Source organism: Cinclus cinclus, chromosome 14 (genome assembly GCF_963662255.1).
Source record: "Cinclus cinclus chromosome 14, bCinCin1.1, whole genome shotgun sequence".
Lineage (NCBI taxonomy): Eukaryota > Metazoa > Chordata > Aves > Passeriformes > Cinclidae > Cinclus > Cinclus cinclus.
Window position 1 is genome coordinate 14,903,833 of NC_085059.1, and position 25,281 is coordinate 14,929,113.

The following is a 25,281-nucleotide window of genomic DNA, read 5'->3' on the forward strand; positions in this document are numbered from 1 at the left end:
GAAATCAAACAAGGGACACGCCAGGAATGGAACAAGGAACAGTCCTGGGTGGAGATACGGCTGTCCAAGTGCCTGCAGAGATTTTTTTTCCCCTTTTTTTTAAGTTTCACTTATTTATAACCTCAGCTGCAAACAGCACATGGAGCCCTGATGGAGTTGCTTACAAGGCTTTTTTTTTAATTCAAAAGTTTATTTGAGATTATTATCTTTTAGATTGTTTATAAAGGACCAATCAGATCTATTCAGGAAAATTAGAAGCCCCTCTGCCCATGGTTACCCACTGCTGAGGCTGTAGGCAAATCTCTATGTACAAATCTGAGCACTCCATAATAAAAACCCATTACTCCAGTAATCTAACAGGGCTCCAGCCTACAGGGGATCAGTTAAGAAGCTAGTGGAAGTTATTTTGCTGCTTTTAATGTTCATTCAGTGAAAGGAAGCTTAAGTTCTTCACAGGGGTGAGCTGCATTGCTGCCTGGGTGCTGTTGGAGGTCGAGCCAAAGAGAACAGGATTTATGGATCTGATGTGGTTGAAACAAATTTCCTGGCTGCTCCTCAGCAGCAGGGGAAGGGTGCTGAGGGATGCCCACTGTTAACCGTCTTGGAAAACAATATAAGAGCAGAAAAGAAATAGAAAATAAGGCAGAAGCTGAAGGGGCAGGGATGCTGAAAGCAATTTCGGGCATCCTCTTCTACTCTGCTGTGGGAGAACAAGAGGAGGTACTCAGTGAAACTGCTCGAGGACTTTCCAAAACCCCTCTCCCTCACAACCTACCCCCTCCCAGCAGTCCCCAGGACTCTGGGGACGCTTGGACACTCACCTTTGCCTGCGCTCAGCTTAAGCATGTCCACCCCGGAGAAGATCATCTCCTCTGGATCTGTGGTGGCACCGGCAGCACTGGGAGGAGCAGTGCCTGCAAAGGGAAAGCAGGATGTGGGTGCTGGACCCTGAAGCTGTCCCATCACTCACCTCCCATCCCTCTGAGGGCAGCGAGGGAGAGCCTGCACTCACTGCGGAGTGGGGCTAAGCAGGGCTCATGGAAAACCCTGACTGTGCTCCTCATCTCAGCGACCTGCAGGGGGCTGTGGGTTTTGGGGTCCCTTAAAGCCTTGACATACTGGCAGTGGATGGGTGAGGGGTGCTCCCTGAAGCCTCGATGCCCTCCTCTCCTAGCTCTCCTCCCTGCTCCCAAGCAGTCTGTGCACACTGCTCCTTTCTCTCCATCCCCTCCCTGGGAACCTACCGGGGCAGTCCAGCTTTCCCCGAGTCTCAGTGCCCTCAATCTTGGTGCCATTTTTATAGGAGCACCAGCAGAAGCCGGTGGAGAAATGGCACTGCTTGGGCAGGTAGTCGCCGTTCTCATCGCACTGTGGGCGGAAGCGGCCCAGCTGATCATCCCCAAAAGTGGCCTCTGCTTGGCACTTAGTTTGCACTAGGGCAATAGAAATAGAGGGGACACTGTCAGTCCCCAGGCCCTTCCCCTCAGCAGGAGATTCTATCCAGAACTAGTTAAAGGTGAACACCTGCTTGGTGACCTTTCTGAAGCTCAGGCTAACCAGGGATGAAGGATTTGGGATTGGGCTCCAACTGTTCAGCCTTTGTTCACTCCAAATGCTCTACAGGCAGTGGGCAGAGACGCTCTGTGATGTCCTAACAGCCACAAAACGGGCTCCCCACAGAACAAATAGGTCCGTGACTGGAGCGAGGGCTTGGTTCCCTGTGAGAGGCCCTATACCAACACCTCCCTGACCCTCCCTAGCTCAGCAGTGCCATCCCCAGTACCTTTCTCTGCTGGGATTGCCTTGCGGTCCTCTGACTTGGGGTTCTTGGCCATCTCAAACAGCAGCCACTTATGCATCCAGGACTCGAAGGACTGCAAAGAGAGGGTCCAGCACGTTTATGAGTATGGGGGGAGTTCAATCCAGAGGAGCCATGTCATGAGCTCTGGCTTGAACAGGAAAGGTGGTGAACATCACCCTCTTCCTTGGGGTGGGAGCAGCCCAAGCCTGGCTAAAGCCAGACTTTGTTTATCCTGGTGGGGATACCCCAGTCTCTCCCCAAAGCACTCCTGGACAGAAGGCAGGTGAGACAGGATGACAGTGACAAGACTGACCTTCCAGTCCATATGAGTCATGGTGCTCCTCAGGTGTTTCAAGTTGTCCATCAGGTTGTCCTTCAGCTCCGGGAACATCTTGCTAGGGTCTGCTTGCTGCAGAGCAACCACCACAGTGAGTGGAAAGAAAAATTCAGTCAGGGGATGGGGGTTGGAGTTCTGCTGGTATCAGCCAGACAGATGCTGCAGGAGGTCAGGAGTTCCCACCAGTTCTAAACACCCCAAGAGACCCCAGATCAATGCAGGGAGCAGCTGTGGGGTTAGGGGGGACCGGGGGAGGGGGGGTGCAGGGGACCTTACCAGCAGCAGGTGCTTCACTTGGTCCTCGGTTTTATTGCTAGCAGGGGCCTTGACCTCAAGAGAAAAGGGAAGGCGGCAGTGTGAGCGCAGCTGCAAGGCCTGAGGGCAGCAGGCAGTGCCAAGCAGTGGTGGATCTCCCTTACCAGGAAGTCTTCAAAGGGTGCAGGATGCAGGACACTCATGACCAGAGGAGTGTTTGCCTTGGCCATCTTCATCTTATTCACTGGTTTGGTACCTGCCGAGGAAGGAGAACTGTGAGGGGCACCAACCAGGTTGGGTGGTCCAGGAGGGATTCATCCCTTCTCCCCCTCCACCTCCCACCACTCTGGTGCCTATGGGGCTACTGACTGGCAGACAGCTTCATCTGCAGAGCGTCCAGCTGCAGTTTCTGGGAGGTCTTGGTCAGCTTGCTGATCTGCCCGCTCTGCTGGTACACGAAGTAGATGGTGACAGCCTGGCCGGCGATGAGCAGGGCCACCAGGATGGAGAGCGTGGAGAAGGTGGCTTTGCGCCTCAGCGCAGACCTGCGGGACACGGACAGGGAGCTCAGCCACCCACCAGCAGCAGGAGGGGACATCCTGCTGTGACCCCCTCCCGGCCCCAGACACTCCTGTCCAGTGGGTTTGCAGCCAGACAAATGCAAATTCCCCCATCGCAGAGAGCAGAAGTGAAACCTCAGCAGGAGCGTCACCCCCCCACACCGGGAACCGAAACCCACTGTGGGGCGGGGGGAAGTGGGGACACGGGACGGTAGGGTACATGGGTGGGGACAGGGAGCTTCCAGGGGATTTTGGGGAACAGCATCACTCTGAGCATCGCCTTTTGAGGGATGATGAAGCCACTTGGAATCTCGCTGGTCCATGGGGCAGAGGACAGGACTCATGGGATGTTGGACTGCATATAATTTTTAAAATGTTGTGCCGGATCCTGCCCCGCTGGGTAAATGAGGCACTGTCGAGGCGCAGCGGTGCTCCAGAGGTCACCCCCTGCCTCTGCTGCCCGGCGAGGAGCGGACTCTGCCCGGCCAAGGGACAAGTTCCGAACGGGACGCGCGGCGCAGGCGTCTGCCTGGTGACTGCCGACGTCAGAGACCCAGAGCTTCTGATTGGCTGCAAGTTTTGGGGGGGAGGTTCTCTCCCCTGCGGGGGTTAGGACATAGGGACGAGTTGGGACATGGGGGGGGGCAGCCCCACAAAGCCACTCGGGTCCAGGGTCTGCTCCTGCCCCATGGTCATGTCGTCAGCCTCCTGTCCCACAACCTCTTTCCCACAAAGCTTCAAGCCATGTCTCTCTGTCCCACCCTGTGAGCCTGGCCACCTCATCGCCATGGCTTGTCCCCGGCGGTCCAGAGCTGCAGTGACCCCTTTAATTCCACTGCCACTCCGTTCCCTCCCAATCCCATAGCCGCCCCATGTCCCCATCCCACAGCCACCCAATTCTCCCCCCGTCCCACAGCCACCCCGTGCCCCTGCCTTGCCTCACAGACATGTTCTGGCCCCTTCCGTGACCCTCTTAGCTCCACAGTGCCCCATTCCCACAGCCTGCACTCTATCTTCTGTCCCATAGTTACTCCGTACCCCCTTCGACCCGACTGTATCCCCTTCCATCCCACAACCACGCAATACCCTCCTGCTCCACGCACCCACCGTGCCCACTTCGCCCTCCCCGTGTGCCCCATCCCCGTGTCCCCAGCAGTGGCACCTCTGGGTGTCCCCAGCACTGAGCACTCCGCTGCCGCGGTCAGAGATGAGGTCCCTCTGCTCCTCAGCCATGGCTCCGCTGGGCTCCCCGAAGGCAATGAGCACCCCGAGTGAAGCTTCTGGAAATACCCTCGGGTCCCCACCCTGTCCTGACCCTCGGGGGGGGGAAGCAAAAAAAAAAGTCCTATTGGCTGCTGGCTCTTGCATCACTTGTTGTCAGGCAGACCTCTGCTCCAGAGGTCTCCAGTTCAGAAATTATGCTGGATACAGCCGTGAGCTCCACGGCCGCTCAGTGGGGCTTCACTGCCCACACCACGCCACGGGCAGGTCATGGTGCCCAGCCTGGTGACACCGGTGCCATGGGCCCAGAGGCTTCAGTACCCCTGGGGGCAGGAGGTGAGAAAAGGGAGGTGGCAGTGGGATAGGGAGGTGAGAGGAAAGGTGTGAGGAAGGAAGTGGGGTGCAGAGCTGGGACACGGGGGTGGGACACCATGGGGAGGACCCACACCAAAAGCTGAGCAGGACCTTCCGTGGGGGCACAATGCCAGGGTACACCTCTCCTTGCTGGCCTCCTCCTCTGCTCTGGGGAAAAGCTGCACTTGGGCTCAAGGCCCTGCTTGAGGGTCACTTTGGACCCTCCCTGCGTGGGGGTTCTTGGCCAGTGCTTCTCAGGCTGAGGAGGCAGTGACTAAAGGATCAAGGGCTTTCAAGCCCTCCTTCCTTGTAGCACTACCCCCTTTACTTTGCCTGCAGTAGCTTCCAAGGGCTGAACCTCCAAAGCCAAGAGAGGAGGAACAGCCTCTTAAGGTGAATGACCCCAAAGCACCAGTGGGAGTTGGGCAATGAGGACCCCGGTACAGCCCCACAAGTGCTACATGGGCAGGAGCAGCCATCCACTCCATGCTATTTTTTGGTGGTTTTACACAATGTCCCAGAGCAGCGCAAGGATAACACATCCCAGTGCCCATGCTGGGCCAAGGGTCACACTGAGCCCAGCACCACACTGGGTCCAGCATCAGGACTCAGTATAACCATGGCCAGAGTTCAGCCAAAAGTGAAACTGCAAACATGAATTAAAAGTCCTACCTAACAAGACACCACTGGTTACCTGGCAAACCCACTGGAGCGAGCAGGGACATGTTTCAGTGACTCCATTTCTTTTCCTGATTCAGTCCTGAGCCTCTCAGCTGGCAGGACAGCCCTGGAAAGACAGACAAAGGTCTCCTTTCAGAGCACTTACAGGGAGTAGGGCAGGGTCTCCTGGCAGATGCTGTTCCTGGAGGAAATGTGGTGGGATGATGCTCCTACTTCCAGGTGGGAAACTGCAGTCCCATCCAGAGGAAGGGTTTTGGTGCCTGAAGCATGGTCCCAACCCTGCCACCCAGCTGAGAAAGTCCTGGGTGCACAGGGATTCACACAGCACCAGCCCAGGGATATCCATCAGCCTCACCCCAGGTCTGTAACAAAGCTGCATTTAGAAACCATCAGAGGTGTTTGAAAAGAAAACAAAAAGGGAGAGGAAATGGAGAGAAATGGGAAGAAAGTTTTAAAAAGGGGAAGAAAAAAAGAGTGGGGGGGAAGGAAAAAGCACAAAAGCCTTCCATACATTTTTTTTCTCTCCCCTCATGGGCACTGTGACTTTTGGGGGACACACAGGTTTTCCTCACAGCCCCAGCCCTTATGAATTTCCTCATTTTGGGAGGATCCCAAAAATCCCTGCCTCGAGGTCATGCTCCACAGTGCATTCCGTGATGTAGCTCAGCCATAAGGGGAACCAGAGAAAGTCTGAACAGGAACTTCACAAACAAAACCCCAGCAATTCCATGGAGCTGGGCCAGCTCTGCAAACCACAAACGTGGGTGATAACCTGGGGCTGGAGAACAGTCCCCTTCCCAGGCAGGCTGAGCCCCTCGAGCCTCCTGGAGGAGCACTGTCAGCCCAAGGTCAGCCCCTGTTCCACACACAGACATTCATAGTCAGCTCTTCAGTGCTTCACACACAACCTTCTGCCCAGAGCTGTGACACCCAGTGTGTTCTCAGTCTGTGAATTGATTTTCCAGGGAAGACCCAGACACTTTCAGAAAGCAGCTTCCATCCTGTCTCACCCTCCTCAATCTCCCATCGCTTGAGGCTGGCAATGAATTTTCACCACCCTCTTACCCCAAGGCTTTGTATTTGGTGCTGCCTATTAAAAACTTCATAAGTCTTTTTTGGGGGAAAAAAGCAATCTGGAGCAAGAAGTGATTTCAGGAATCTGATGAAGACCAGGCCAGCAGAGCAATTATTTCCAGGAGTGAGGTGGAATAACCCAGCAGGTAATCGCAGGAAGGCATTCATCACCAGCTGGGCCTTGTCTCATAGCTCTTGGCCCCCAGACCCTGCACAAAGGTTTGGGGAACAGACCCACATATCCCACCAACCCTGAAGCGACACCCTCAACAGCACAGGATCAGCCTGGGCAAAACTGAGGGGAAAGGCTGAGCCACAGGGCTCACCAGTGACCACAGACTGTGACTAGGGTGAAGCACAGACCTGAACAGCCCCATGACCTCCACAGGATGAACATCCATGCCAGGGTGACATAGGGTGGGCAGGTACAGTGTCTACCACCCATGCAGCCCAGAAGCCATCACCAGCTACAGCTACAGGGGGGTGCAGGTGATTCAGTCAGTCCCTCACTGAATCACTCAAGACAAGGCAGCTGGGTCAGGCCAGGGACTGTCAAGAGCCAGGAGACCCATCCAAGTGACACTGACAGGAGGGCCTTTCCCTCCAGAAAGCCCCAGGACATGGGCCAGGAAGCTGCCCAGTGCTGGGGCTTCAGTTTCTCTTCCTCCTCATTCATAATTTCCTCTTTGGAGTTATGCATCCACACAGGAAGCTGCTTCAAAGACGTCAGTTCAGCTGAGAAATCAAAGCAATTTGTGTCTTTAATTGTGCAGCAAGCCCAGGCACCAGCCTGCCCATGGCACAGCACTGCCAGGGCTGCACATGGCACAAGCTGGGTGTACAGTGACTCAGCTCAGCCAGCTCTGCGTGCACCTGCATGCCTTCAGCTTCCAAGGATAAAGGGTTAAGAGTAAATCCACCTTCCCATGGAGCAGACACCTCCTCACCTCCTCTGCTCTATAAACCAGCAGGGTAGAACCTGCCTGGACCAGGGTAGGCAGCAGAGGGAGTGAGTAGACACATCTCCCCCTGCACCAAGAGATGAGCAGAGTCTGCTGAGTTTTTGACACAGCAAAGGTGCTGTGTTGAGCTGTAGAGCTCTCCCCAGATGTGCCTCATGAAGCAGCCACAGTGATGTCCCCTGGGACAGAGTAACTCACATGGAAGACATAGAATCACAAGGTTGGAAGATACTTTTAAGATCATCAAATCCAACCCATGCCCCAACACCTTAACTGGACCATGGCACCGAGTGCCACATCCAGTCTTTTTTTAAAAACATAGGGATGGTGATTCCACCACCTCCCCTGGCAGACGATTCCAGTACTTGATCACTCTTTCAGTAAAAAAATTTTTCCTAATATCCAACCTATATTTCCCTTGGCACTGCTTAAGACTCTGTCCTCTCATTCTGTCAGTTGCTGTTTGGAGAAAGAAACCAACCCCACCTGACTGCAAACACCTTGCAAGAAATTCTAGAGAGTGAGAAGGTCAGCCCTGAGTCTCCTTTTCTCCAGGCTAAACAACCCCAGCTCCCTCAGCCGTTCCTCACTGGGTTTGTGTTCCAAGTCCCTCACCAGCCTCGTTGCCTCCTCTGGATGTGCTCAAGTGTCTCCATGTCCTTCCTAAACTGAGGGGACAGAACTGGACACAGCACTCAAGGTGTGGCCTCACCTGTGCTGAGTACAGGCAAGAATGATGTCCCCGCTCCTGCTGGCCACACCATTCCTGATCCAGGCCAGGATGCCACTGGCCTTCTTGGCCACCAGGGCACACTGCTGGCTCATGTTCAGTCTGCTGTTCACCAGTACCACCAGGTCACTTTCTGTCTGGGCACTGTCCAGCCACGCCATCCCCAGCTCATAAGGTTGCAGGGGATTCGTGTGATGAAAATGCAGGACTCAGCACTTGGAGTTATTAAATTTCATCTTACTGGATGCTGCCCATCCATCCAACCCTTCCAGGTCTCTCTGCAGAGCCCTTCTCCCTTCCAACAGATCAACACAGACTCCCAGCTTAGTGTCATCTGCAAATTTACTAATGAAAGACTCAATACCCTCATCCATGGCATCAATAAAAATATTGAACAAAATCCAGCAGAGACCCCTGAGGGACACCACTAGTGACCAGCTGCCAGCTGGATGCAGCACCATTCACTACCACTCTCTGGGCCTGGCCACCCAGCCAGTTCTTAACCCAGAAAAGTGTTCCTGTCCACGTCACAGGCTGCCAGCTTTTCCAGGAGTGTGCTGTGGGAGACAGTGTCAAAGACGTTGCTGAAGTCTAAATACACAACATCCACAGCCTTTCCCAGATCCATCAGGTAGGTCACCTGCTCATAAAAGGAGACCAGGTTGGTCGAACACGACCTACCCCTCCTAAACCCGTGCTGGCTGGATCTGTTATCCTGGCCATCCTGTAAGCACTGTGTGATGACACTCAGTATAAACTGTTCCATTACCTTACCGGGTACTGAGGTCAGGCTAACAGCCTATAATTACCAGGATCCTCCTTCCCACCTTTTTAGTGAATGGGTGTCACACTGGCCAGCTTCATCTGGAACCTCATCAGAGAGCCAAGACTGTTGGTAAATGATGGAAAGTGGCTTTGCAAGCCCATCAGCTCCCTCATCACACTGGGATGGATCCCATCTGGTCCCTTTGATTTATGAATATCCAAGTGGCTTAGCAGTGCTCTGACTGCCTCCTCCGTGATAACAGAGGGTACGTACATTCTACTCCCTAACACCATCTACCAACCCAGGAGGACAGCTGTCCAGAGGACAAGAGTCTTCCCACTAAAGACTGAGGCAAAGAAGGCGTTAAACACTTCCACCTTCTCCTCATCTGCAGTTACTAAGTTCCCTCTCACATCCAATAGAGAACAAAGGTTGGTCTCCACCTTCCCTTTGCCGTTAACATATTTGTAAAAACATTTATTGTCCTTCACAAACGTTGCCAAATTAAGTTCTAGCTTCTCTAATTTTTTCCTACATGCCCTAGCAACCCCCTCAAACACTCCCTAAAAAACCTGACTTCAGGCACTGAACCTCCTTGTGGGATGAGTCTGGTCAACATATGGGGCCCTTTGTTCCCCTCAGAAGGGAGTCACCCACTACCACTGCCTTTCTTTTCTTTTCAGTGTTAGAGGTGGTGATCCATATGACACATGAAGTGTAAGTGGGCTTTCCAGGCAGATTATTTTCTTCTATGTCATCTGGCTCTCTAGATCCAGGGTCTCATACCTATTCTGATATGGCACCTGGGTGGGTGATGGGGAGGAATTTTTATTACCTCCATTACTAGCAAAAAAACCCAGAACCAACTGACAAAGCTGCAACAAATTAAAAACCCCACTAGCGGGAGGAAACCTGCAACCCTGCCTGCTCACCCTCCACAGACGTGCCATGCCCTCAGAGACCCATCACACTCCTGTTCACCACTGGCCAGAGGAAAAGCCCACGTCTGCTGATGAGAACACCAACAGCTTTCACAGTATCAACAGGAATGGAACTGTTTGTAACAGTGTAACTCCCTGCTCAACTCTGTCCTACCCTCTCCTCCCTCAGCTCCATGCTGGCTGAGCTGCTTCTGGTATCATGTTTTCAACACCTCTACACAGAGTTCAACTAACACTTCAAGTATAGGAAAAAGTGATCCAAACGGCAAATGGTGCACACTTCAGACAGTAAGGGAAGTTTATTCTAACATTTTCCATGGCCACATATAACAAAATACTATGGCTGTGCCAAGGGAAATGCTGGCTTAGGAACAGATACGTCCAGGCAGAGAGAGGACTTTTTCCACAGAAAGGGGAAGTGATGCATTAAGCAACATTTTGCAGAAAACCCAGCAGCACTTGCTTGCTCCCAGCCCAGCTTTTTCTTCCAGGAGATGCAAGAGGTCATGACTCATTTTGAAAGCAGCTTTTGCTATATGAAGCCTAAGACACCTGTGGCTTTGGATCAGCCAGCCTGGTTCCCCTCCGAGCCAGAGGCCCTGCTCCAGAGTGCAAGCCATCTGTGAATGGAATTAAACTGAAGCCCCTTGGCTTCTGAGCACACCCCAGTAAGAAAACACAGAGCTAAACAGAGGTTTAAGAGAGCTTTAATAACAGAAGGTGCTGCGCTGGTTACAGACGACGTCCACGGCGACCACCCTTCCTGCGAGTGCTGTCGGAGGGGATGGGGGTGACATCCTCTGCCGGGAGAAAATCCAGAACAGTTACCTTCCAGAGGTACCCCCACCTGGGCACAGCCATCACCCAACACCTCAGCACTTGGGACACCACAGGAGCCACACATGTCAGAAGGAACTCCCCATGGAAAGGAGGTATTTGGGAACTTGCCACAGGCTGGATACTCAGGGCTTTAACGCTTAGCAAGCAAAAATTCCCATCTCCCATCCCACTTAAACTAAGCAGCCACAGCATTTCAAAAGAAACACAGGATGCTTGAAGAATTTTCAGCCCAACCACCACCACTGTATCTTGTGACTTCCCCACAAAGTTCAGGACTCTCCCTACAAGGGCTGGAGAACTTCATTATTACTGAACCATGAGACCAACAAGGTATTTTTAGGTGACGGAACAGCCATGTGGCATCAGAGGGGCATCAGCATCCTGCTCCAAGCTGGGGTCTGCCCTGCACACAGAAACCTGGGTTCTGAGTATGGCTCTCACCACCTCCTGGTCACTCTGTCCATTTAAGGATCTATTTACATGAAATCCTTTCATTGGTACCATCTAAGCAGCCATGAAGGACATCTCATACATCAAGCAGTACAGCTGCCTACAAAGCTCATTTCACTAATAATCCCTTTTTTCCTCACTCACCAATGCGGCCAATCTTCATTCCAGAGCGGGCCAGAGCTCTCAGGGCTGACTGGGCACCAGGTCCAGGAGTCTTGGTCCTGGAAGAGAGTCAGAACCAACAACCCCTCTCATGACCCAGAAGGTGAACACAGTTTACAAACAGCCAGAAATATTAGAGTCACACTTTCCCCAAGCCAAACCACTCTTCTCGTGTTCTACACCCATCCACCGTCAGCCCCCACAGCCACATCCCCAGCAGTGTCCCAGCCTTCCTGCTGTACCTGTTGCCCCCCGTTGCACGCAGCTTGATGTGCAGGGCAGTGATGCCCAGCTCCTTGCACCTCTGGGCAACATCCTGGGCTGCCAGCATGGCTGCGTAGGGAGAGGACTCATCTCTGTCTGCTTTCACCTTCATCCCACCAGTTACACGGCAGATGGTTTCCCTACAGAAGGAAAAGGTGATGTTGAAAAGAAAGCCATTCCTTGTTCTTTCCCCAAACGAGAATCTGGTGACAGTCAGAACCTATTATTTCCAATGTTACCAGATCAATAAGCCACACAAGTACCCTGAACACCATCTTGATCACAAGAGCCCACCAAGCCATCCAGTTCATGTATATGCACCATGGATAAACCTCAGCAGAAACTCAAGGATTTTGGCAGAACCTCTCGCCAAACCCAGTTTCTAATTTCACCCGAAAGAGCTGGGTACTGCAGCAATGTGATGCCTGTCCCATACTCACTTGCCAGACAGATCGGTCACATGGACAAAAGTGTCATTGAAGGAGGCAAAGATGTGGCAGACACCAAACACATTTTCTCCTTCAGCAACCTGTGGTCCCAAGCTAATGACCTGCTCTTCCTTCTTCTCCTTGCCCTTACGAGGTGCCATTTCTGAAAAACAACAAAAGAAATGTATGAGTGTGGGTAATTTCTCAACTCTGTTAAATGGTTTTATGAAATTCCTGCTATTTCAACCTTTTACCAAGCAAGAAAAATGAGTTACCACTGGCAAATTTCTTATAAACCACAGGATTCCCAGCTTTGCTGTATGCTGGCACACCTACAGCTGTTTAGTGGAGTCTCTCCTGCTACACTTCATGTTACCAGGCCCCACTACAGCAGTGCATAAGGGAGCTCCTTTCTTTGATAACCAGCAAAGTTGAGCATTTCCCCTTGTTTATGTAAGTTTATGGCTAGAAAACACCAAACCAAGCAACTACTACAGACCCAGTACTGTCAGTAAGCCCCGAGTCTGCAGACCTTTTAAATACCTGATTGTGTTCTTCCATGTTATTGGTCTCCCAACCACATCCTTGGGACTAGCCCAGCTAAGTCTCCTGCCCCTGAAGCCCATACCCAGTGATGGGAGATAGCAGAGGGTGCACTCGGCTGTGCTGGGTTTAACAGCCAGGGTTCCTGTGTGTCAGCTCCCAAGCACAGCAAAACGGTTCTTTATTGCCCCCTCCTGCCAAACTCCTGCTACAGCCGGCGCCCTGCACAAGGGAGATGTCCGGCCGCTGCACCGAGGTAACGAACCCCAACACAACCCACGTTCGCCCTCGACGGTGCCCTCTCCACCAACAGCCCTGAGCACTGTAACATCAATTTACATCAGTGTCTGCGCAGCCACTCCGATAGCACCACATCCCCTTCTCAACACATCCATGACACACGGGCTTCACGGACAGCGCCGTCCCCAGCCCAGCGAGGCCCACACGCCACACGCAGCACACGCTGTACCACCGGCATCGAGCGACGAACGCGCCGCGTTTCACCGCGGCCCCGACCGCTCAGGACCCGGGGAGGGCCGGCCCGGGGCCCAGCACACCCCAGCCGGGCGCTCCGCTACTCCAGCCCGCGGCTCTCCCGCGGCCCACGGTCCCGCTCCGCCGAGCGCGCCTCCCCCGCGCCGAGCGCGCTGCCCCGCGCAGCCCCGCTCCCGCGAGGGTGGGCGGAGGGCGCGGAGGCCGCGGCGAAGCGCGGGCGGGCGGATGGCGGCGGATGCGGCGGGGCCCGGACTCACCTGCCCGTCTGCTCCGGCGGCTGCCGCGGAAAGGAAGCGGTGGGGTCAGGGGGCGTGGGTCACCGCCTCACCCGGAAGGGATGGCGGGAGGCGGCGTGTCCGCTCCCAAGGCTGTGTCCCGATCCCAATCCCAGTCTCTCCGGGCCGGGCCAAACCGTGACCGTCTCTCCCGAGGCCAAACCGGGCCGATTGCCCCACGATGGCGGGACCGCCTCTCCCCTTACACAATTCTCTCGCCGGCTCGACCTTCCCAAGATGGCGGCGCCCTTCCTTCCCTTCCCTTTCACCCACCGTCCCTCCCCAAGATGGCGGCGAGCGAGGGTGGGTGAGCTGGAGCCGGCCCGTGAGAGCTTTGGAAACGAACCGGTTTAAAAAACAACTGGAGAGGAAGGGGTGTAATTCCTGCAATCATCCTGCTTCCTCCTGCTGCAGTCGGCTCTGCTCCGGCTCAGTTAGAACCTTTGCCCCTCGCTCTGCTGTCGAGGCTGAGCGTGGTGAGGGGCCCTGGGGGTCTCCAAGCAGCTGCTTGTCCCTGCCCCGAGCTCAGGCGGGAGCCCTGACTGCGAGGAGGTGTTTAGGAATCCACGCACAAGAGAATGTATGTGGTAGTTTAATGCCCCGTGGACCAGTGAGAATGTATGTAGTGGTGCAAGTGGTGTATTTTTGTCAAGGAACTGATGGCAGGGGTTTCAGTCCCAGTGATTCTCTCAGGAGCTCTGGCAGCTGATGAGAGAAGCAGAGACTGCAGCTGTGGACCGTGAGTGATGGTGCAGGAACACCTCCCTGAACGACGATTGTACAGGAGCACCTCCCTGAGCTGTGATCGGGATTTTCGACAAAGAATGTCAGTTTGTAAAGTTTTGCATAAAGGTGGTCCAGCAAGGCAGTATTTTCTGTTTCCAAGTGATTTACAAAGTGCTCAGGAGAGTAAGGATGGGGAACAACAAAAACCTTCGGAACAGAGGCACAATGAAATTGAGTTAATAGTGCTGATGAGATGTTTCCTGGGCATGATCCTGCCCTGCTTCCAGCTGCTTCTGGGAAACAGCTCTGAGCCACATGGGGCTGGGATGTGAGTGACAGCATGAGCACCAGTGGGTCCCTACATGGGGACGCCTGACTGACCTTCAGATCTGCTCCCAGACCTGTGCTCAGAGCTGGGCTGATGGAGGAAAAGCAGCTGGGCAAGGGAGGCTCCTTATAACAGTGCTGCTAGCGAAGCTGCACAGTCCAATGGCCTGGAAACATCTGCAGGGAGGGTCCAGCACCTCTGCTTGACTGATAATATTTGGTGCTGACCCGTCAGAAAATTCTGTCTCCCATCTCACGTCCATCTCCTCTGCAGCTGTGGGGTGCTATGTATTTTTAGGCTAACATCTACTTGCCCATATTGCCCATGCAGATTTTCCATACCTTTTCCTTTCTCCGGCCAAGCATTCCAGGATGCAAACCTCTGGGCTGCCACCAGGGAAAAGAGGTTTGGTTCTTTAGGCTCCCTGTCCCCCTGCACCGCCCCCACCCGTGCTGGGATATTTTTTCCCTGGGAAAGCTCTCTGTGTGCAGGGATGCCACTGTAACCTTCATCCTGACCCCATGGAACATCTTCAGTTGCTCCTGTGTTTGATACAGTTTTGCCACTGCATCAGGGATCTTCCTGTTTGGATGCTGAAGGTGAGATTTTTAAAATACACACTGGCAGAGCTGCTGTAATTCCAGCCGGCAGCTCCAGTGACAATGGCTGTGGTCTGATTTGGAGGAAAGGGGAAGGAAAGAGTCAGCAGCAGGGAGTGCTGCAGAGGTCAGCCTGTGTCAGGACATGTGTGCTGCGAGTGCCTTGTCTGAGGAGGAGCCTGGGGACAGTGAGCAGTGCACAGACAGCCAGGCAGGGTGAGTTTGTCCTCATGGAGCCACACAGACAGGGCTGTCCATGACAATCCTCCAAGAGGACTGTACAAGATGCAAGCCAGAGGCAAGGAAACGGACAGGCCTCCACTTATGGGTAACAGGCTGAAATAACCATGTGAGCTGCTAAAATAATTAACCCACTGGTTCAAAATCCTGTGCTGCCTTCAGCCCCAAAGTTGCTGGGAGACAGACTGCTCCTGGTCCCTCCAGCCTCGGAGCAGGATGGAGCTTTCTCCGCTCCCTGGGACATATTCTTCCCTTTCACTATGCCTTGCACTAGTTCTGGTGTGTCTGCAAGGGAGCTGCCTGCCCTGCAAAATGTTCTTGGGGTTCGAATGCCAGCTCCAGCCAGGCTGTCCTACTGCTGAGGACGGTGCTGAGAGCCTTCCCTGGCTGGAATGAAAAGGGAGGCGCCCAGCAGGGGCCACAAGGATTGCGTCCTCCAGCCTGGCTGGGAAGGATGCTCAGGCCACTGTGGGGTCAGTGCCAGAGATGATGTGTATTTGCTTTGAGAAATCCCCCAGATTTAGTTCCTTAATGGGTAATTAACATTCCAGCTGCTCCTTGGTAATAGCCTCTGCAGCCCATGGGAAACCCACAGACACGGTGACGCTGCAGGCAGATTTCATAACTCAGCCAGTGACTAAACAAAAAAGCCAGGCAAATGGGAATTCTGCTCCTAAGGTCTTCTCCTGCCAGGAGTAAACTGGTTCAGGCTGAGAGGGGTCAGTGGAATTGACTGTCCTGACTTGCAAAGGCTCCAGCTCCCGGCTTCCCACAAGAAGGAATCTTTGGTACTCAAATATCACTGTTTCCATGGCTGTGACTTGTTCCCACAAGCCATGAACCAGTGGCCTTACTGGTGGCCTTGAAACAGAGACTGGAACTGGAACTGGACAAAATTCTCCCTGCAGCAGGCTGTCTGATATGGACCAGGATCTGTAGTTGGGGCTAACAGACCCTTCAAGGTGGCATCTCTCCTGTAACAGCCATGGAAAAGAGCCATTCAGGGACCCAAATACACCATTCACAGGTTAAAAAAAAAAAAACCAAAGAAATAAACAAAAAAATAAATAAACCCAAACTTTTCTATTTGCTTTTAAGGGCATTTTTAGTTTCAAGAAGGGCAGTTAGTGTATGCACACATGTAAAATGATGTGTCAGGAACAGGCGTAAGAAGATTAAAACAGAAATCTCCAACGCTGAAGTTAAAGCACTTAAAGAATTGGCAGAGACTTCAAGAGCGAGTTTCTGGTCCTAATGAAGTTGGTGGAAGTGCTGCCATGGACTTCAAGGGGACCATAATGTGGCTGTAACTCAGTAGGGAGCTGGAAGTGTTGATTAATAAATTGGAAACAATACGGAGGAAAGCCACTGAACTGCTTTCTGACAGATGTGCTGAAGAAGAGCCTGTAGTTTTAAAGCACGCAGGAAAGGAATTGGTTTCCTTTATGTTTGCAAACAGAAGACAGGCAAGAAAAAAGCTACCTGATACTCATGTAAAGTGGCAGAGCTGGTATTAATAAATCCCAGTGCCTTTCTGAGCAGCTTTCTGTTTTCAGTGAGTTTTTTTTTTTCCTTAAAAAAAAAATCACAAATGCCAGATCTAGAATTCAGCAAATTCCTTTTTCTCAGAAGAAATTATTCAGTGGAAAACTTTACCGCTTGAGATTGTGGATTCTGCAGATTGTTTTTGGAGTTTGGTGCATGCCTTTGATTACTCATTGCTGGCTTTTTGCTCAATGATTTCTGCATGAATCTCCTCTGGCAGAGGTTAGTATGGCCTTGGAATGCTGTTCCCAGGAGAGATACATTTTCAGGCTGAGTTTGCAAATCATTTAAGGCTAAAAAAATATAATCCCTTTAATACCCTTTACAGCAGTTCACAGTTGAAAAACTTGCTGTTTGTCCTTTTTTGTTTTCTGAGCTTTCAAGTAACTTTGGCATTTGCAATTTGCAAAAAATGCTTGTGAGGGAAGTGAAATGTTTAAGGATAAGATGTCTTTGACTTCAATGAGCACTTAGAAAATTTGCAGCCATAAAAGTCTGCCATTCTTTGTGTCTCTTTCCTTACAACTTCCTTTCTTGTTTTCCTTTTGTTTGTTTATCTGCTTGTTCCATTTGATTGAAATTGCTTCCTCGAATCCTGTTCAGTTGGAAGCTCTCCGAGAGTAAGCTGCCTGAACCAAACCCAGCAGACCTTCTGCCACATCTCATCCCCGCAGGCTGGACATGAAACCTGACAAGGTTGTCCTAATGCAGCACATCCCTTCTAACAGGGGCAGTGAGACGGACCTGGGCAGCTCATGTGGGTGATTAACTCTGGGCCGGAGCATGTCTCCACATGCCGGCACAGTCCCCAGCAGCCTCGGAGAGCAGGACAAGAGAGGAGCAGCTCATTTTCCCCCTCTCTGAGGAATGAAGGGAATTTTGTGTCTGTGCATGCAGGCTGGGGGCAGCCAGCCAGTAACTTCGATGTGGCCCTTGAGTTTATCTTGATGTCAGGGAGGAAAAGCTAAACGATGTGATAGCAGGACCCTGAAATGACACCTGGGTCCTGCAGATGGGGAGGAAGCTTGGGATGACCTCAGGTTTGACTGGCTTTACAAATCTTACACAAAAGGGTGTCTGGGGAAGGATAAAAAGGCTCTGTGTAGGAGCCTGACACCCCAGTTACACCGAACACACAGTCTGGGCCGTACCCTTTGGACACCCCATCGTGCTCATCCCGGGAAACAGTGGGAATGTGGGGCCTGGTGGGAGCACCGCCGAGCACGAGGATCATCACAGGCACCCCGGGTACGGGGATCTGAGCCCTCCCGCCGGGGGATTATCGCCCGGCTCACGGTCACCCCGGGGGTCCGGAGGGGGCGAGGAGCACCGGGCAGGGCACGCGTGGCGGGGACAGCCCCGAGTTGCCCCCGGCGCTCCGGTCAGCGTTGCCCCGGCCCGGCCCCGGCTCCGGCCGAGCCGCGGAGCCCCGCGCGGCCCCCGGGGCGGTGCTGGCGGGGAGCGGCGGGGGCGGTGCCTGCCCGGGCGGCGGGCGGGACGCGCCGAGCGGGGCCGGGCCGGCGGAGCGGGCGGCGGCGGCGGCGGCCTGGCAGAGCAGAGCGGAGAGGAGCGGAGCGGGCCCGGCGGCGGCAGGTACGGCCCGAGCGGGGCGGCGGCGCGGACAAAGGGCGGGCGGGGAGAGCGGGCCGGGGCCGCCGGGCCTCGCGCCGCCCCGGCCGGGCTGCGCCGCGAATCGGGCCCTGTGGCTCCTCCCGTCCCCCGAGAACTGCGGCACCACTCGCCCGTCCCCACGGCGGAACGGCCGGGTGCCCTCGGGAAGAGCCGGCCCGGATGGAGCGGGCGCCCGGAGGGGAGCCCCCCGCCCCGAGCCGTCCCGCGGCCCCGCCAGGCCGAGGGGGTCTCGCCGCACGGGGCTCGGAGGAGGCGGCGAGGCCGCGCCGTGACGGGGGTGCCCTGGCCCCGCAGCTCCCGGGCACCGCCGAGGAGCAGTCGAGGCCAAGCTGCAGCGCGGCGTCAGGCGCGGGGTGCGGGGCCTGGGGCGTCCCCGCTCCCGAGGAGTGCGAGTGGTGGAAACTAAAATCGTGCAGGACCAGGGCAGCCAGGGCAGCACGGCCAGGGCACCTGGAGGTGCACACCTTGTGCATGGCACGGCTGGCTGGCGTGCTTGTGGAGCACCTCACCACCCCCTCTGGAAGAGGTCCTGACATTTTCTCCGCCGCTGGTGAGCTCCTGGGCCTCTCGTGCATAGCTGTGTGTATTATCTCCCCAAATCTTTTGGGTTTGCGTCCACCACCGCACGGACAGGCTATCTCTCGCAGATGGGAGCATCCCCTGATGCCCGGCAGCACAGAAGCCACACCAGTTTGGTCGACCTTTGGCATCACCTGGAAGATTTTGCTTCCCATCGAGGCTGGTGCTCCCTCCCAGCACTGTAGTCATATCCCAGCACCGGGACTCTCCCATCTCATGATCCCAGCTAGCTGCTGCCACAGCACACCATGGGGATGGTTGTCTTCCCACTAACGGTGCTTGCAGGGTTGGGAAACCGGCGCCTTGCAGTGCCCCTTTGTCACCGGCAGCCTTGGAGCAGCAGCTCTTCTTGCAGCAAAACAGCATCTTTGTTACTCACATTTTAAGAGTGGTTTTTACTGGGGCTAGGCTGGTAAAGATGGGGAGGTGACCACCCCTGTGCCTGCTTCTCTCAGCTGCACATGGAGGACCACAGCTGAGGAAGCTGTCCTTTTCCAAATAAAACAACCAGGACAAATTCAATAGGAAATAAGTTCCTCTCTTCTGAGTGAACTTACCATGGGTGGAGAAGAAGGAAATTAAACAATAGAAAAAAACGTGTGGGGCTTGATATGGCAGAAAAATAAACCCCAGTGCTGTTGGCCTCTGGCAGAATGGCCAAGCATCTCCCCTTTGCCCATGTCAGCGCTCATTTTGGGCAAGGACAGTGAAAGCAAAGCTCATATTTCCCAGTGCCCCTCCATGGCTGGGGCATTCATGTGTGGGTATGGGGAAGCCAGGACCTCCCCATGGCACCCAGTGTCACCTTGCCTAGCCCTGGTACATGCCATGACACCCCAGCAGCTGCAGCCCCCAAATTTGCGCCTTCCAACCTGGAGCTGCTGGCATGGGACACAGATGCTGGTGGGGAAGCTCACACACACAAAGCCCTTCCTGCTTCCTGTGCCTTTGGGAAGCTGGTGGGTCTGGTATGATTTTGTTTGGATGGGGTTGGAAAATCCATCCCACCAACATACAGACTTTTCCTGACAGGTTGTTTTGGGTTTTCTCCCACCCTCCTATGTGTGTCTGTCAGTACTGTAGAACAGGACATATTTAATACACTGTTGGCGGTAATTTAAACTGAAGGAAGAAGACACCTCATAAGTCAAAACCCAGGCTGGAATGAAGAGGGAATGATTAATATTTTCTTCAAGTAGCGTGTCATGGTGAAGTATGGCACAGCCAAGTGTGTTCCTGCTACAGAGTGTCATCATCAGCACCTGCCTGTCTCCTTCCACAGGCTTTTTATAAGCAGGTTTGATTTTAGGATATCTCTGGGTGCTGGGCTGAGGATGGAGGGCTGTGGTCCCACCAGGTGTCCCATCTTGGCCAGCTTCTGACTGCATGCTGGAGATGGAGCTCTCTTGGCTCTTTGTACTCTGGGGCAGAGTCATGGAGGGTTTTGTTTAAGTGGTATTTTTTGTGTAATTTTTCATTCTAGATATACCTTAATGACCTGTGTTTTTATTTTTGGCTGCTGAGGTAGAGCTTGCCAGAATAAGATTAGGATTCAAGAGAAGCAAAGTACTAAGTTCCTATGTTTTGTGTTTGCTTCATGGCCTCAGAGGACAGGGGCTTCCAGTCTGTCTCTCTGATGTTTCCAACCCTTCCAACTTCAGGATCTCATGACAACCCTTGACTTCCCTGTGTTTTTGGCTGAGGTGGTGGCATTGCTTTGTGCCACTGTCACGTGTATGTTGGTGGTATTGAAACTTGACACAGGGGCAGGAGGACCTGGGTGGAGGGAAAGTGGGATGCTGCATTCTTGGAGACCATCCTACAAGCTGGCTGTGACCAGTCTGCATGTGCGAGTGGGAGATGCTGCCTCCTGTGTCCTCTCTGTGCCTGTCCCCAGGTGTGGAGTAGGACAGCCCAGGTGCTGGACCCCTGGAAGGGCTGGATGAATCACACCCTGCGGACACAGAGAGTTGGTGCCCCATAGCTGCTTATGATTCGTGTTATTTTCCTGCAAAAGTCACCAACTGGGATGACAGAGCTTGCAGAAAACTAATCAATATTGAGCTGTAAATCCCATGTGTGACTGTGGCCAGGGGGCTGGGATGGGGAGCACCTCGGTTCCCATGTCCTCCCCAAAACCAGCAGGACTTTGCTGCAGCCTTTTGCCCTGGGAAGGGGACAGGATCCTCTGCACTACCTTCAGGTAGCACAAACCTTCCTAAAGGGGTTTAGGAAGGTCAAGAGATCCCCAAGCAGGAGGTATCCCAAGAGGAACTGCCCTGGTATTTATGGTGGGCATGTCCTGAGTTCAGCCCTGCTACTGATCTGGTCAAAGTTGTGGAAATGGAGATTGTCTTGGAGAGATCAAGACTCTCTTCTAGGACCTCTGCCCTGGTGTCCTGCTTCTGCCAGGGAACCCAAAATATCTTGGAATTTACATTCACTGATGTAAAGTGGGGAAGAAGTGTTTCCTGCCTCTGAGCTTGGGTGTGTTGAGGGTTGGATGTACAGTGAGGGATATCCAGTTCAGCTCCCTCTGTCACATGGGGAGATGTGCGTCTCACGCCAGATATCTGGGTGTGCTTAGGAAGAATGACAGCCCCTAGGATGTTACTGCTCCTCAGGGTAGCCTACTGCTCTCCTGGCTCTGCTTCCCATGTCTTGGCAAAACCCAGATGCCTTCTAGCTACTTGTCAGCACCCCACCAAGTATTGCCCTTCCTTCTCAACAACATCCTCATCTTCACAGCCTTGTACAGCTCTGCAGTCCCGGGCTTGTAGCTTTTAAAGAAAGGAGATGCACTAAAAAGTGTTAACCACACAGTCCTGAACTATGGCTGAGAATGCTGTCAATGCCTGGACACGTAGCTCAGGCCATTTTCAGTCTCTTGCATTGGCCTTGATCCATCCCTTGCTGTGCTGGTACACTGCTGGTCTCATGGATTTATGTGGGAGAGTGGGATTGAGGCCAGGAGGGAAGGAGTCGTTGCAGGTGGGGCATGACAAGTTGGTTCTTCAAGCATTTGCTTGCCTTGGAGTCCCTGCAGAGGAGAAGGAGAGGACAGGGCTGATGCTGGAGCAGGTAAACCAAAGCAACATACTTCCCCTGGACATGTCATTAGGTTCCTGCAGCCTCAGACCTGGATCTGGAAATAGGGCAGACAAGAGGCAGCTCAGATGCCAGCAGCTGTGTTTGGTGGGGGCAAGTGTGGCTTTTGCCAGCACTGTTCTAGGAGGTGAAAACAAAACAAATCTTGCAAGTTTGCTCCGTGCCTGTTTGTGCTCCCTGTGTTTTTCCTGGGCTGCTGAGCCTTGCAGCCTCTGGTACATTTTAAAGGTGACAAAGTTTACATGCAGAGGTAATGTCTTTTATTAGCCTAACTAATGCCTTTAGGAAAAAACAGATGTGCTCTTGGGCCTGAGAAATGCCTGCGCGGCCAAAATGTGTCGCTTTTTCCAACTGTGTCCATTGGTCTAATAAAAGATCTGACCTCCAGCCTGTCCCGGCCATGACCTTGGAGCATGCTGGCCCTGGAAGTATCCTGCTTGTGTGTCAGTGTGTGCTGCCCAGCCCTTCCCAAAGGACCTGCCACCCCGGGAGCCATCACAAGAACACACCCACGGCACGACAAGGGCTGCTCTGACTTCTAATTCAAATCTGGCTGCCAGCACCTGACCCTGCGGGTGCTTTGGGCTCCTGGCAGTGTCTGTCCTGGCAGACTGCAGGGAAGTGGAGGTCAGAGTTAGCTCAGCAAAGCACTGGGGCATCAGGCAGGATGGATGTGGTCTGACAGGAGCATCCTGGGGAGCTCCTGGTAGGAGGGAACAGCTTCATCCTTGCAGGGATTTCTCTGGAATGTGGGCACTGGTGGGGGGGCGGTTTTTCTGTGTGAGCTGGTTCATGCTGTGGTTTTATGGATTCTGCTTTGCAAAAGTGCTGGTTTGGGCCCAGGTTAGCACTCACAGGGCAGCCTGTGCTCCCCAGAACAGCTGGCAGTTCTGTGGCAGGATGGCTCAGCTCTCCTATCAACTTGGGAAGCTGTCAAGAAAAGGAAGCAGCTGGCCCATCCTGTGGGGCTCACAGTGCTGGCATGGCTGAGCACAGGGAATTGCTGCTGCCTCAAGGCTCTCTGAGATCCAGTGTCACCCTCACACTTCTGGCAGGACCAGCATCTCTGCAGAGAAAGTCTGGCCAAACCAAGTGTCCAAGGCTGCAAAAGGTGGCATCAAGGGGCTTTCAGTCTGTGGTTTTTTTTGTGGGTAGGAGTCCTCATGCCAACCTGCTTGTGAGAGGGCAGGCTGCCCCTCCAGTGAGATATACAAATGCATGAGAGATTATTTTCTCCACATCCTTCTTCTTTTTAAAATACTTGGAATTCAGACCTTGATTATCCAGAGAGGCTCTTGGGTGCTTGGAAAGCCACAGGAACCGACACGGCACATTTCGAAGCAGGAAAACCCAATTCATTGAGTGGATTTTTTCCCCTTGTGAATCCGCTTAAAATTCATGGAGAGTTTTGTTGGTAAGAACCTGTTTCAATTAACAGACAAAAGAAACTCTCCTCGTTAAGCGCCTCTTTCAATTAAGGTTTGGGAGAATTCCCCAAGCTCTGTTCCGAGGCTGTTCCCAAGGATCCAAGGACAAAAAATACCCCTGAGGAGGAGTCACCTGTGAAAGGCTTCAGCTTTTTGGGGGGGGCTGCAGTGGCACAACCCAAACTATAACCTACCTGGCTGTGGGGTGTTGGGGTGATTTGTTGGAATGGTGTTGGGGTTTATCAGTGCTGAGGGATCAGCTACCCAACCCCAGTGTCCCTGGGGCATATGAAAACTAATGACTGCTGCTAATTGCTGGCCTAGTTTGTGGAGGAGACTGATTTCATGTGGGTATTGGGAGATGGCGAGGTGCTCTTCCAGATCAGGATGCTTAGGATAAGGAGGGTGGGATCCTGGTGCCCCAGAATCAGAAACAGGTTGACCTCTGCAGAGAGTTCTTCTGTACAGCCTCACTGATGGGGCTGGGGAACGGTGTAGGAGACTGGGATTAGCAGAGACAGGACCTTGGGACCTGGGTTTGAGATGTGGGGTTTGCAAGAACTAGTCTTGGAAAACCAACCAGTTGGGCTTGCCAGCTGCTCTGCCATGAAAAGTTTCAATAATGGACTTCCAGAAACCTCACCCAGTTTTTAAGGATTTAGATTTTTTTTTTAGATTTGTTCAGTTTTTTTCTCCTGTAAAAATTCAGCATATACATGCCACACACTGAACCTTACTTTTTCATCCCTCTGCAGGCTGAAAGAGTTGTTCTCGTGATTGTTTTGGTTTTTTTTAAAGAAAACCTGAGAAAAACATTACTTTTATCTTTTGCAAGGAAACTGAAGTGCTAACAGGGCTTTCTTTGTGAAAAAAAAATGCCTCTTCCAGAGCTGGACACTTTGACTAAAAATAACTTTTTTAAAAATGACAATTCTTAACCACTTTTACTGGGCTCATTGCTCATATTGGTTTCTTTCCGCTAGGAGCAGGAAGGTGGTGGGCAGGCAGAGCCAGAGGTTTATTTCCAGAGGGGAGTGAGGTGTCAAGGGGAAGCTTGGTTCAGCAATCCAGGTGAATGCTCCCAACTGCTCATTTCTGGCCAGGCTCTATAAATCAGATCTTAACAAAAAAAGACCTGAGGAAAAGGGAGGATTTTTCTGTTTAAGTCCTCCTGGGATGGAAATTCTCCAAACCTTATAAATCATGGATGAGTTTTCCTGATACTCCTTTGTGTTTGATCATATCCAGCCTGTGCATGAAGGGGAGAAGCTGAGCCAGGTGGGTTTGCAGTGGGAGCAGCACCAGTGGCTGCCTGTCACTGCCTGTCTCAAGGTCAGCTGCTGGGGCTGCCGTTGTCCATTTTTAACTTGTCACCTCTTGGACACCAGCGGAAGGCCAAGGAAAGGAGCACAGGGATTGTCCCTCTCCCAGAGCAGGGTGTTTTTCTCCTTGGTAGGTTATAACTGCTGTTTGCAAAGCACTTAAGCAGCCTGTGTAATCTACAGCTAAGGTGCTTCTTATCTGGCATTACAAAACCTCTGGCAAGTGGGTGACTGGGACAAGCTCCTTTCTGCTCCTCTGTGTTCTCTGCTTTCCCCTCTCTGCTCCACATCCCTCTCCCCTGCCCAGGCACCCAGGCGTTGCAGCTTGGCAGGAGGCAAATGGATGTCTCTACAGCTCATCCCTCTATCCGGGTCTCTTGGGCTCATCCTAAAGGCTCAACCAGGCTGTCAGGACATGGGGATCACCAAGAGAAGCTCTGGGTTTTGCAGTGGCTGGTTTTTGTGCTGGGTTTCTCTTCCTGGGCTGCTATGCCTTCTTCTCCTCTGTCGCAGGGCTTGTGCCGCAGCTCCAGGAGCATCCTGATGGAATCATCACGCCACCACGCACCACAGGAAAGGAGATCATCTCCTGATTGTGCCTTCTCTTGGTCAGTGGGTCCAGCCATGCCTGGGGAG

The 25,281-nt window shown here is 53.1% G+C and overlaps 2 protein-coding genes across 4 annotated transcripts; both read right to left on the reverse strand.

The window, feature by feature from the left end:
- Positions 1-156: 156 nt before the first annotated feature.
- CD74 (CD74 molecule) lies at positions 157-4,229 on the reverse strand. 3 transcript variants are annotated; one of them, XM_062501992.1, is made up of 9 exons: positions 4,116-4,229; positions 2,763-2,938; positions 2,558-2,649; positions 2,415-2,468; positions 2,115-2,210; positions 1,784-1,874; positions 1,245-1,433; positions 822-914; positions 157-700 (listed from the first exon to the last, which is right to left on the reverse strand). In XM_062501992.1, the coding sequence occupies exons 1-9, from the start codon at positions 4,184-4,186 to the stop codon at positions 693-695; spliced, it is 870 nt and encodes a 289-aa protein (XP_062357976.1). In that variant the 5' UTR covers positions 4,187-4,229; the 3' UTR covers positions 157-692. The 3 variants fall into 3 exon arrangements, with proteins under 3 accessions (XP_062357976.1, XP_062357978.1, XP_062357977.1); XM_062501994.1 differs by lacking the exon at positions 1,245-1,433 and having other exon boundaries at positions 157-697; XM_062501993.1 differs by lacking the exon at positions 1,245-1,433.
- A 6,144-nt stretch (positions 4,230-10,373) lies between these two features.
- RPS14 (ribosomal protein S14) lies at positions 10,374-13,327 on the reverse strand. The gene is made up of 5 exons (XM_062502104.1): positions 13,122-13,327; positions 11,839-11,989; positions 11,377-11,538; positions 11,117-11,193; positions 10,374-10,482 (listed from the first exon to the last, which is right to left on the reverse strand). The coding sequence occupies exons 2-5, from the start codon at positions 11,985-11,987 to the stop codon at positions 10,415-10,417; spliced, it is 456 nt and encodes a 151-aa protein (XP_062358088.1). The 5' UTR covers positions 11,988-11,989; positions 13,122-13,327; the 3' UTR covers positions 10,374-10,414.
- Between the last annotated feature and the right edge of the window lie 11,954 nt (positions 13,328-25,281).

What these genes read in the sequence shown, in the direction of transcription:
- RPS14 (XM_062502104.1), bottom strand. Translation starts at nt 11,987, where the DNA reads ATGGCACCTCGTAAGGGCAAGGAGAAGAAGGAAGAGCAGGTCATTAGC. An exon ending in CGTGCAACGGGGGGCAACAG is followed by an intron (nt 11,194 to 11,376) that starts GTACAGCAGGAA and finishes ACTCTCTTCCAG; the next exon opens with GACCAAGACTCCTGGACCTG. An exon ending in AATGAAGATTGGCCGCATTG is followed by an intron (nt 10,483 to 11,116) that starts GTGAGTGAGGAA and finishes TTCTCCCGGCAG; the next exon opens with AGGATGTCACCCCCATCCCC.
- CD74 (XM_062501992.1), bottom strand. Translation starts at nt 4,186, where the DNA reads ATGGCTGAGGAGCAGAGGGACCTCATCTCTGACCGCGGCAGCGGAGTG. An exon ending in GCAGATGAAGCTGTCTGCCA is followed by an intron (nt 2,650 to 2,762) that starts GTCAGTAGCCCC and finishes CTTCCTCGGCAG; the next exon opens with GTACCAAACCAGTGAATAAG. An exon ending in AAGTGAAGCACCTGCTGCTG is followed by an intron (nt 2,211 to 2,414) that starts GTAAGGTCCCCT and finishes GTTGCTCTGCAG; the next exon opens with CAAGCAGACCCTAGCAAGAT.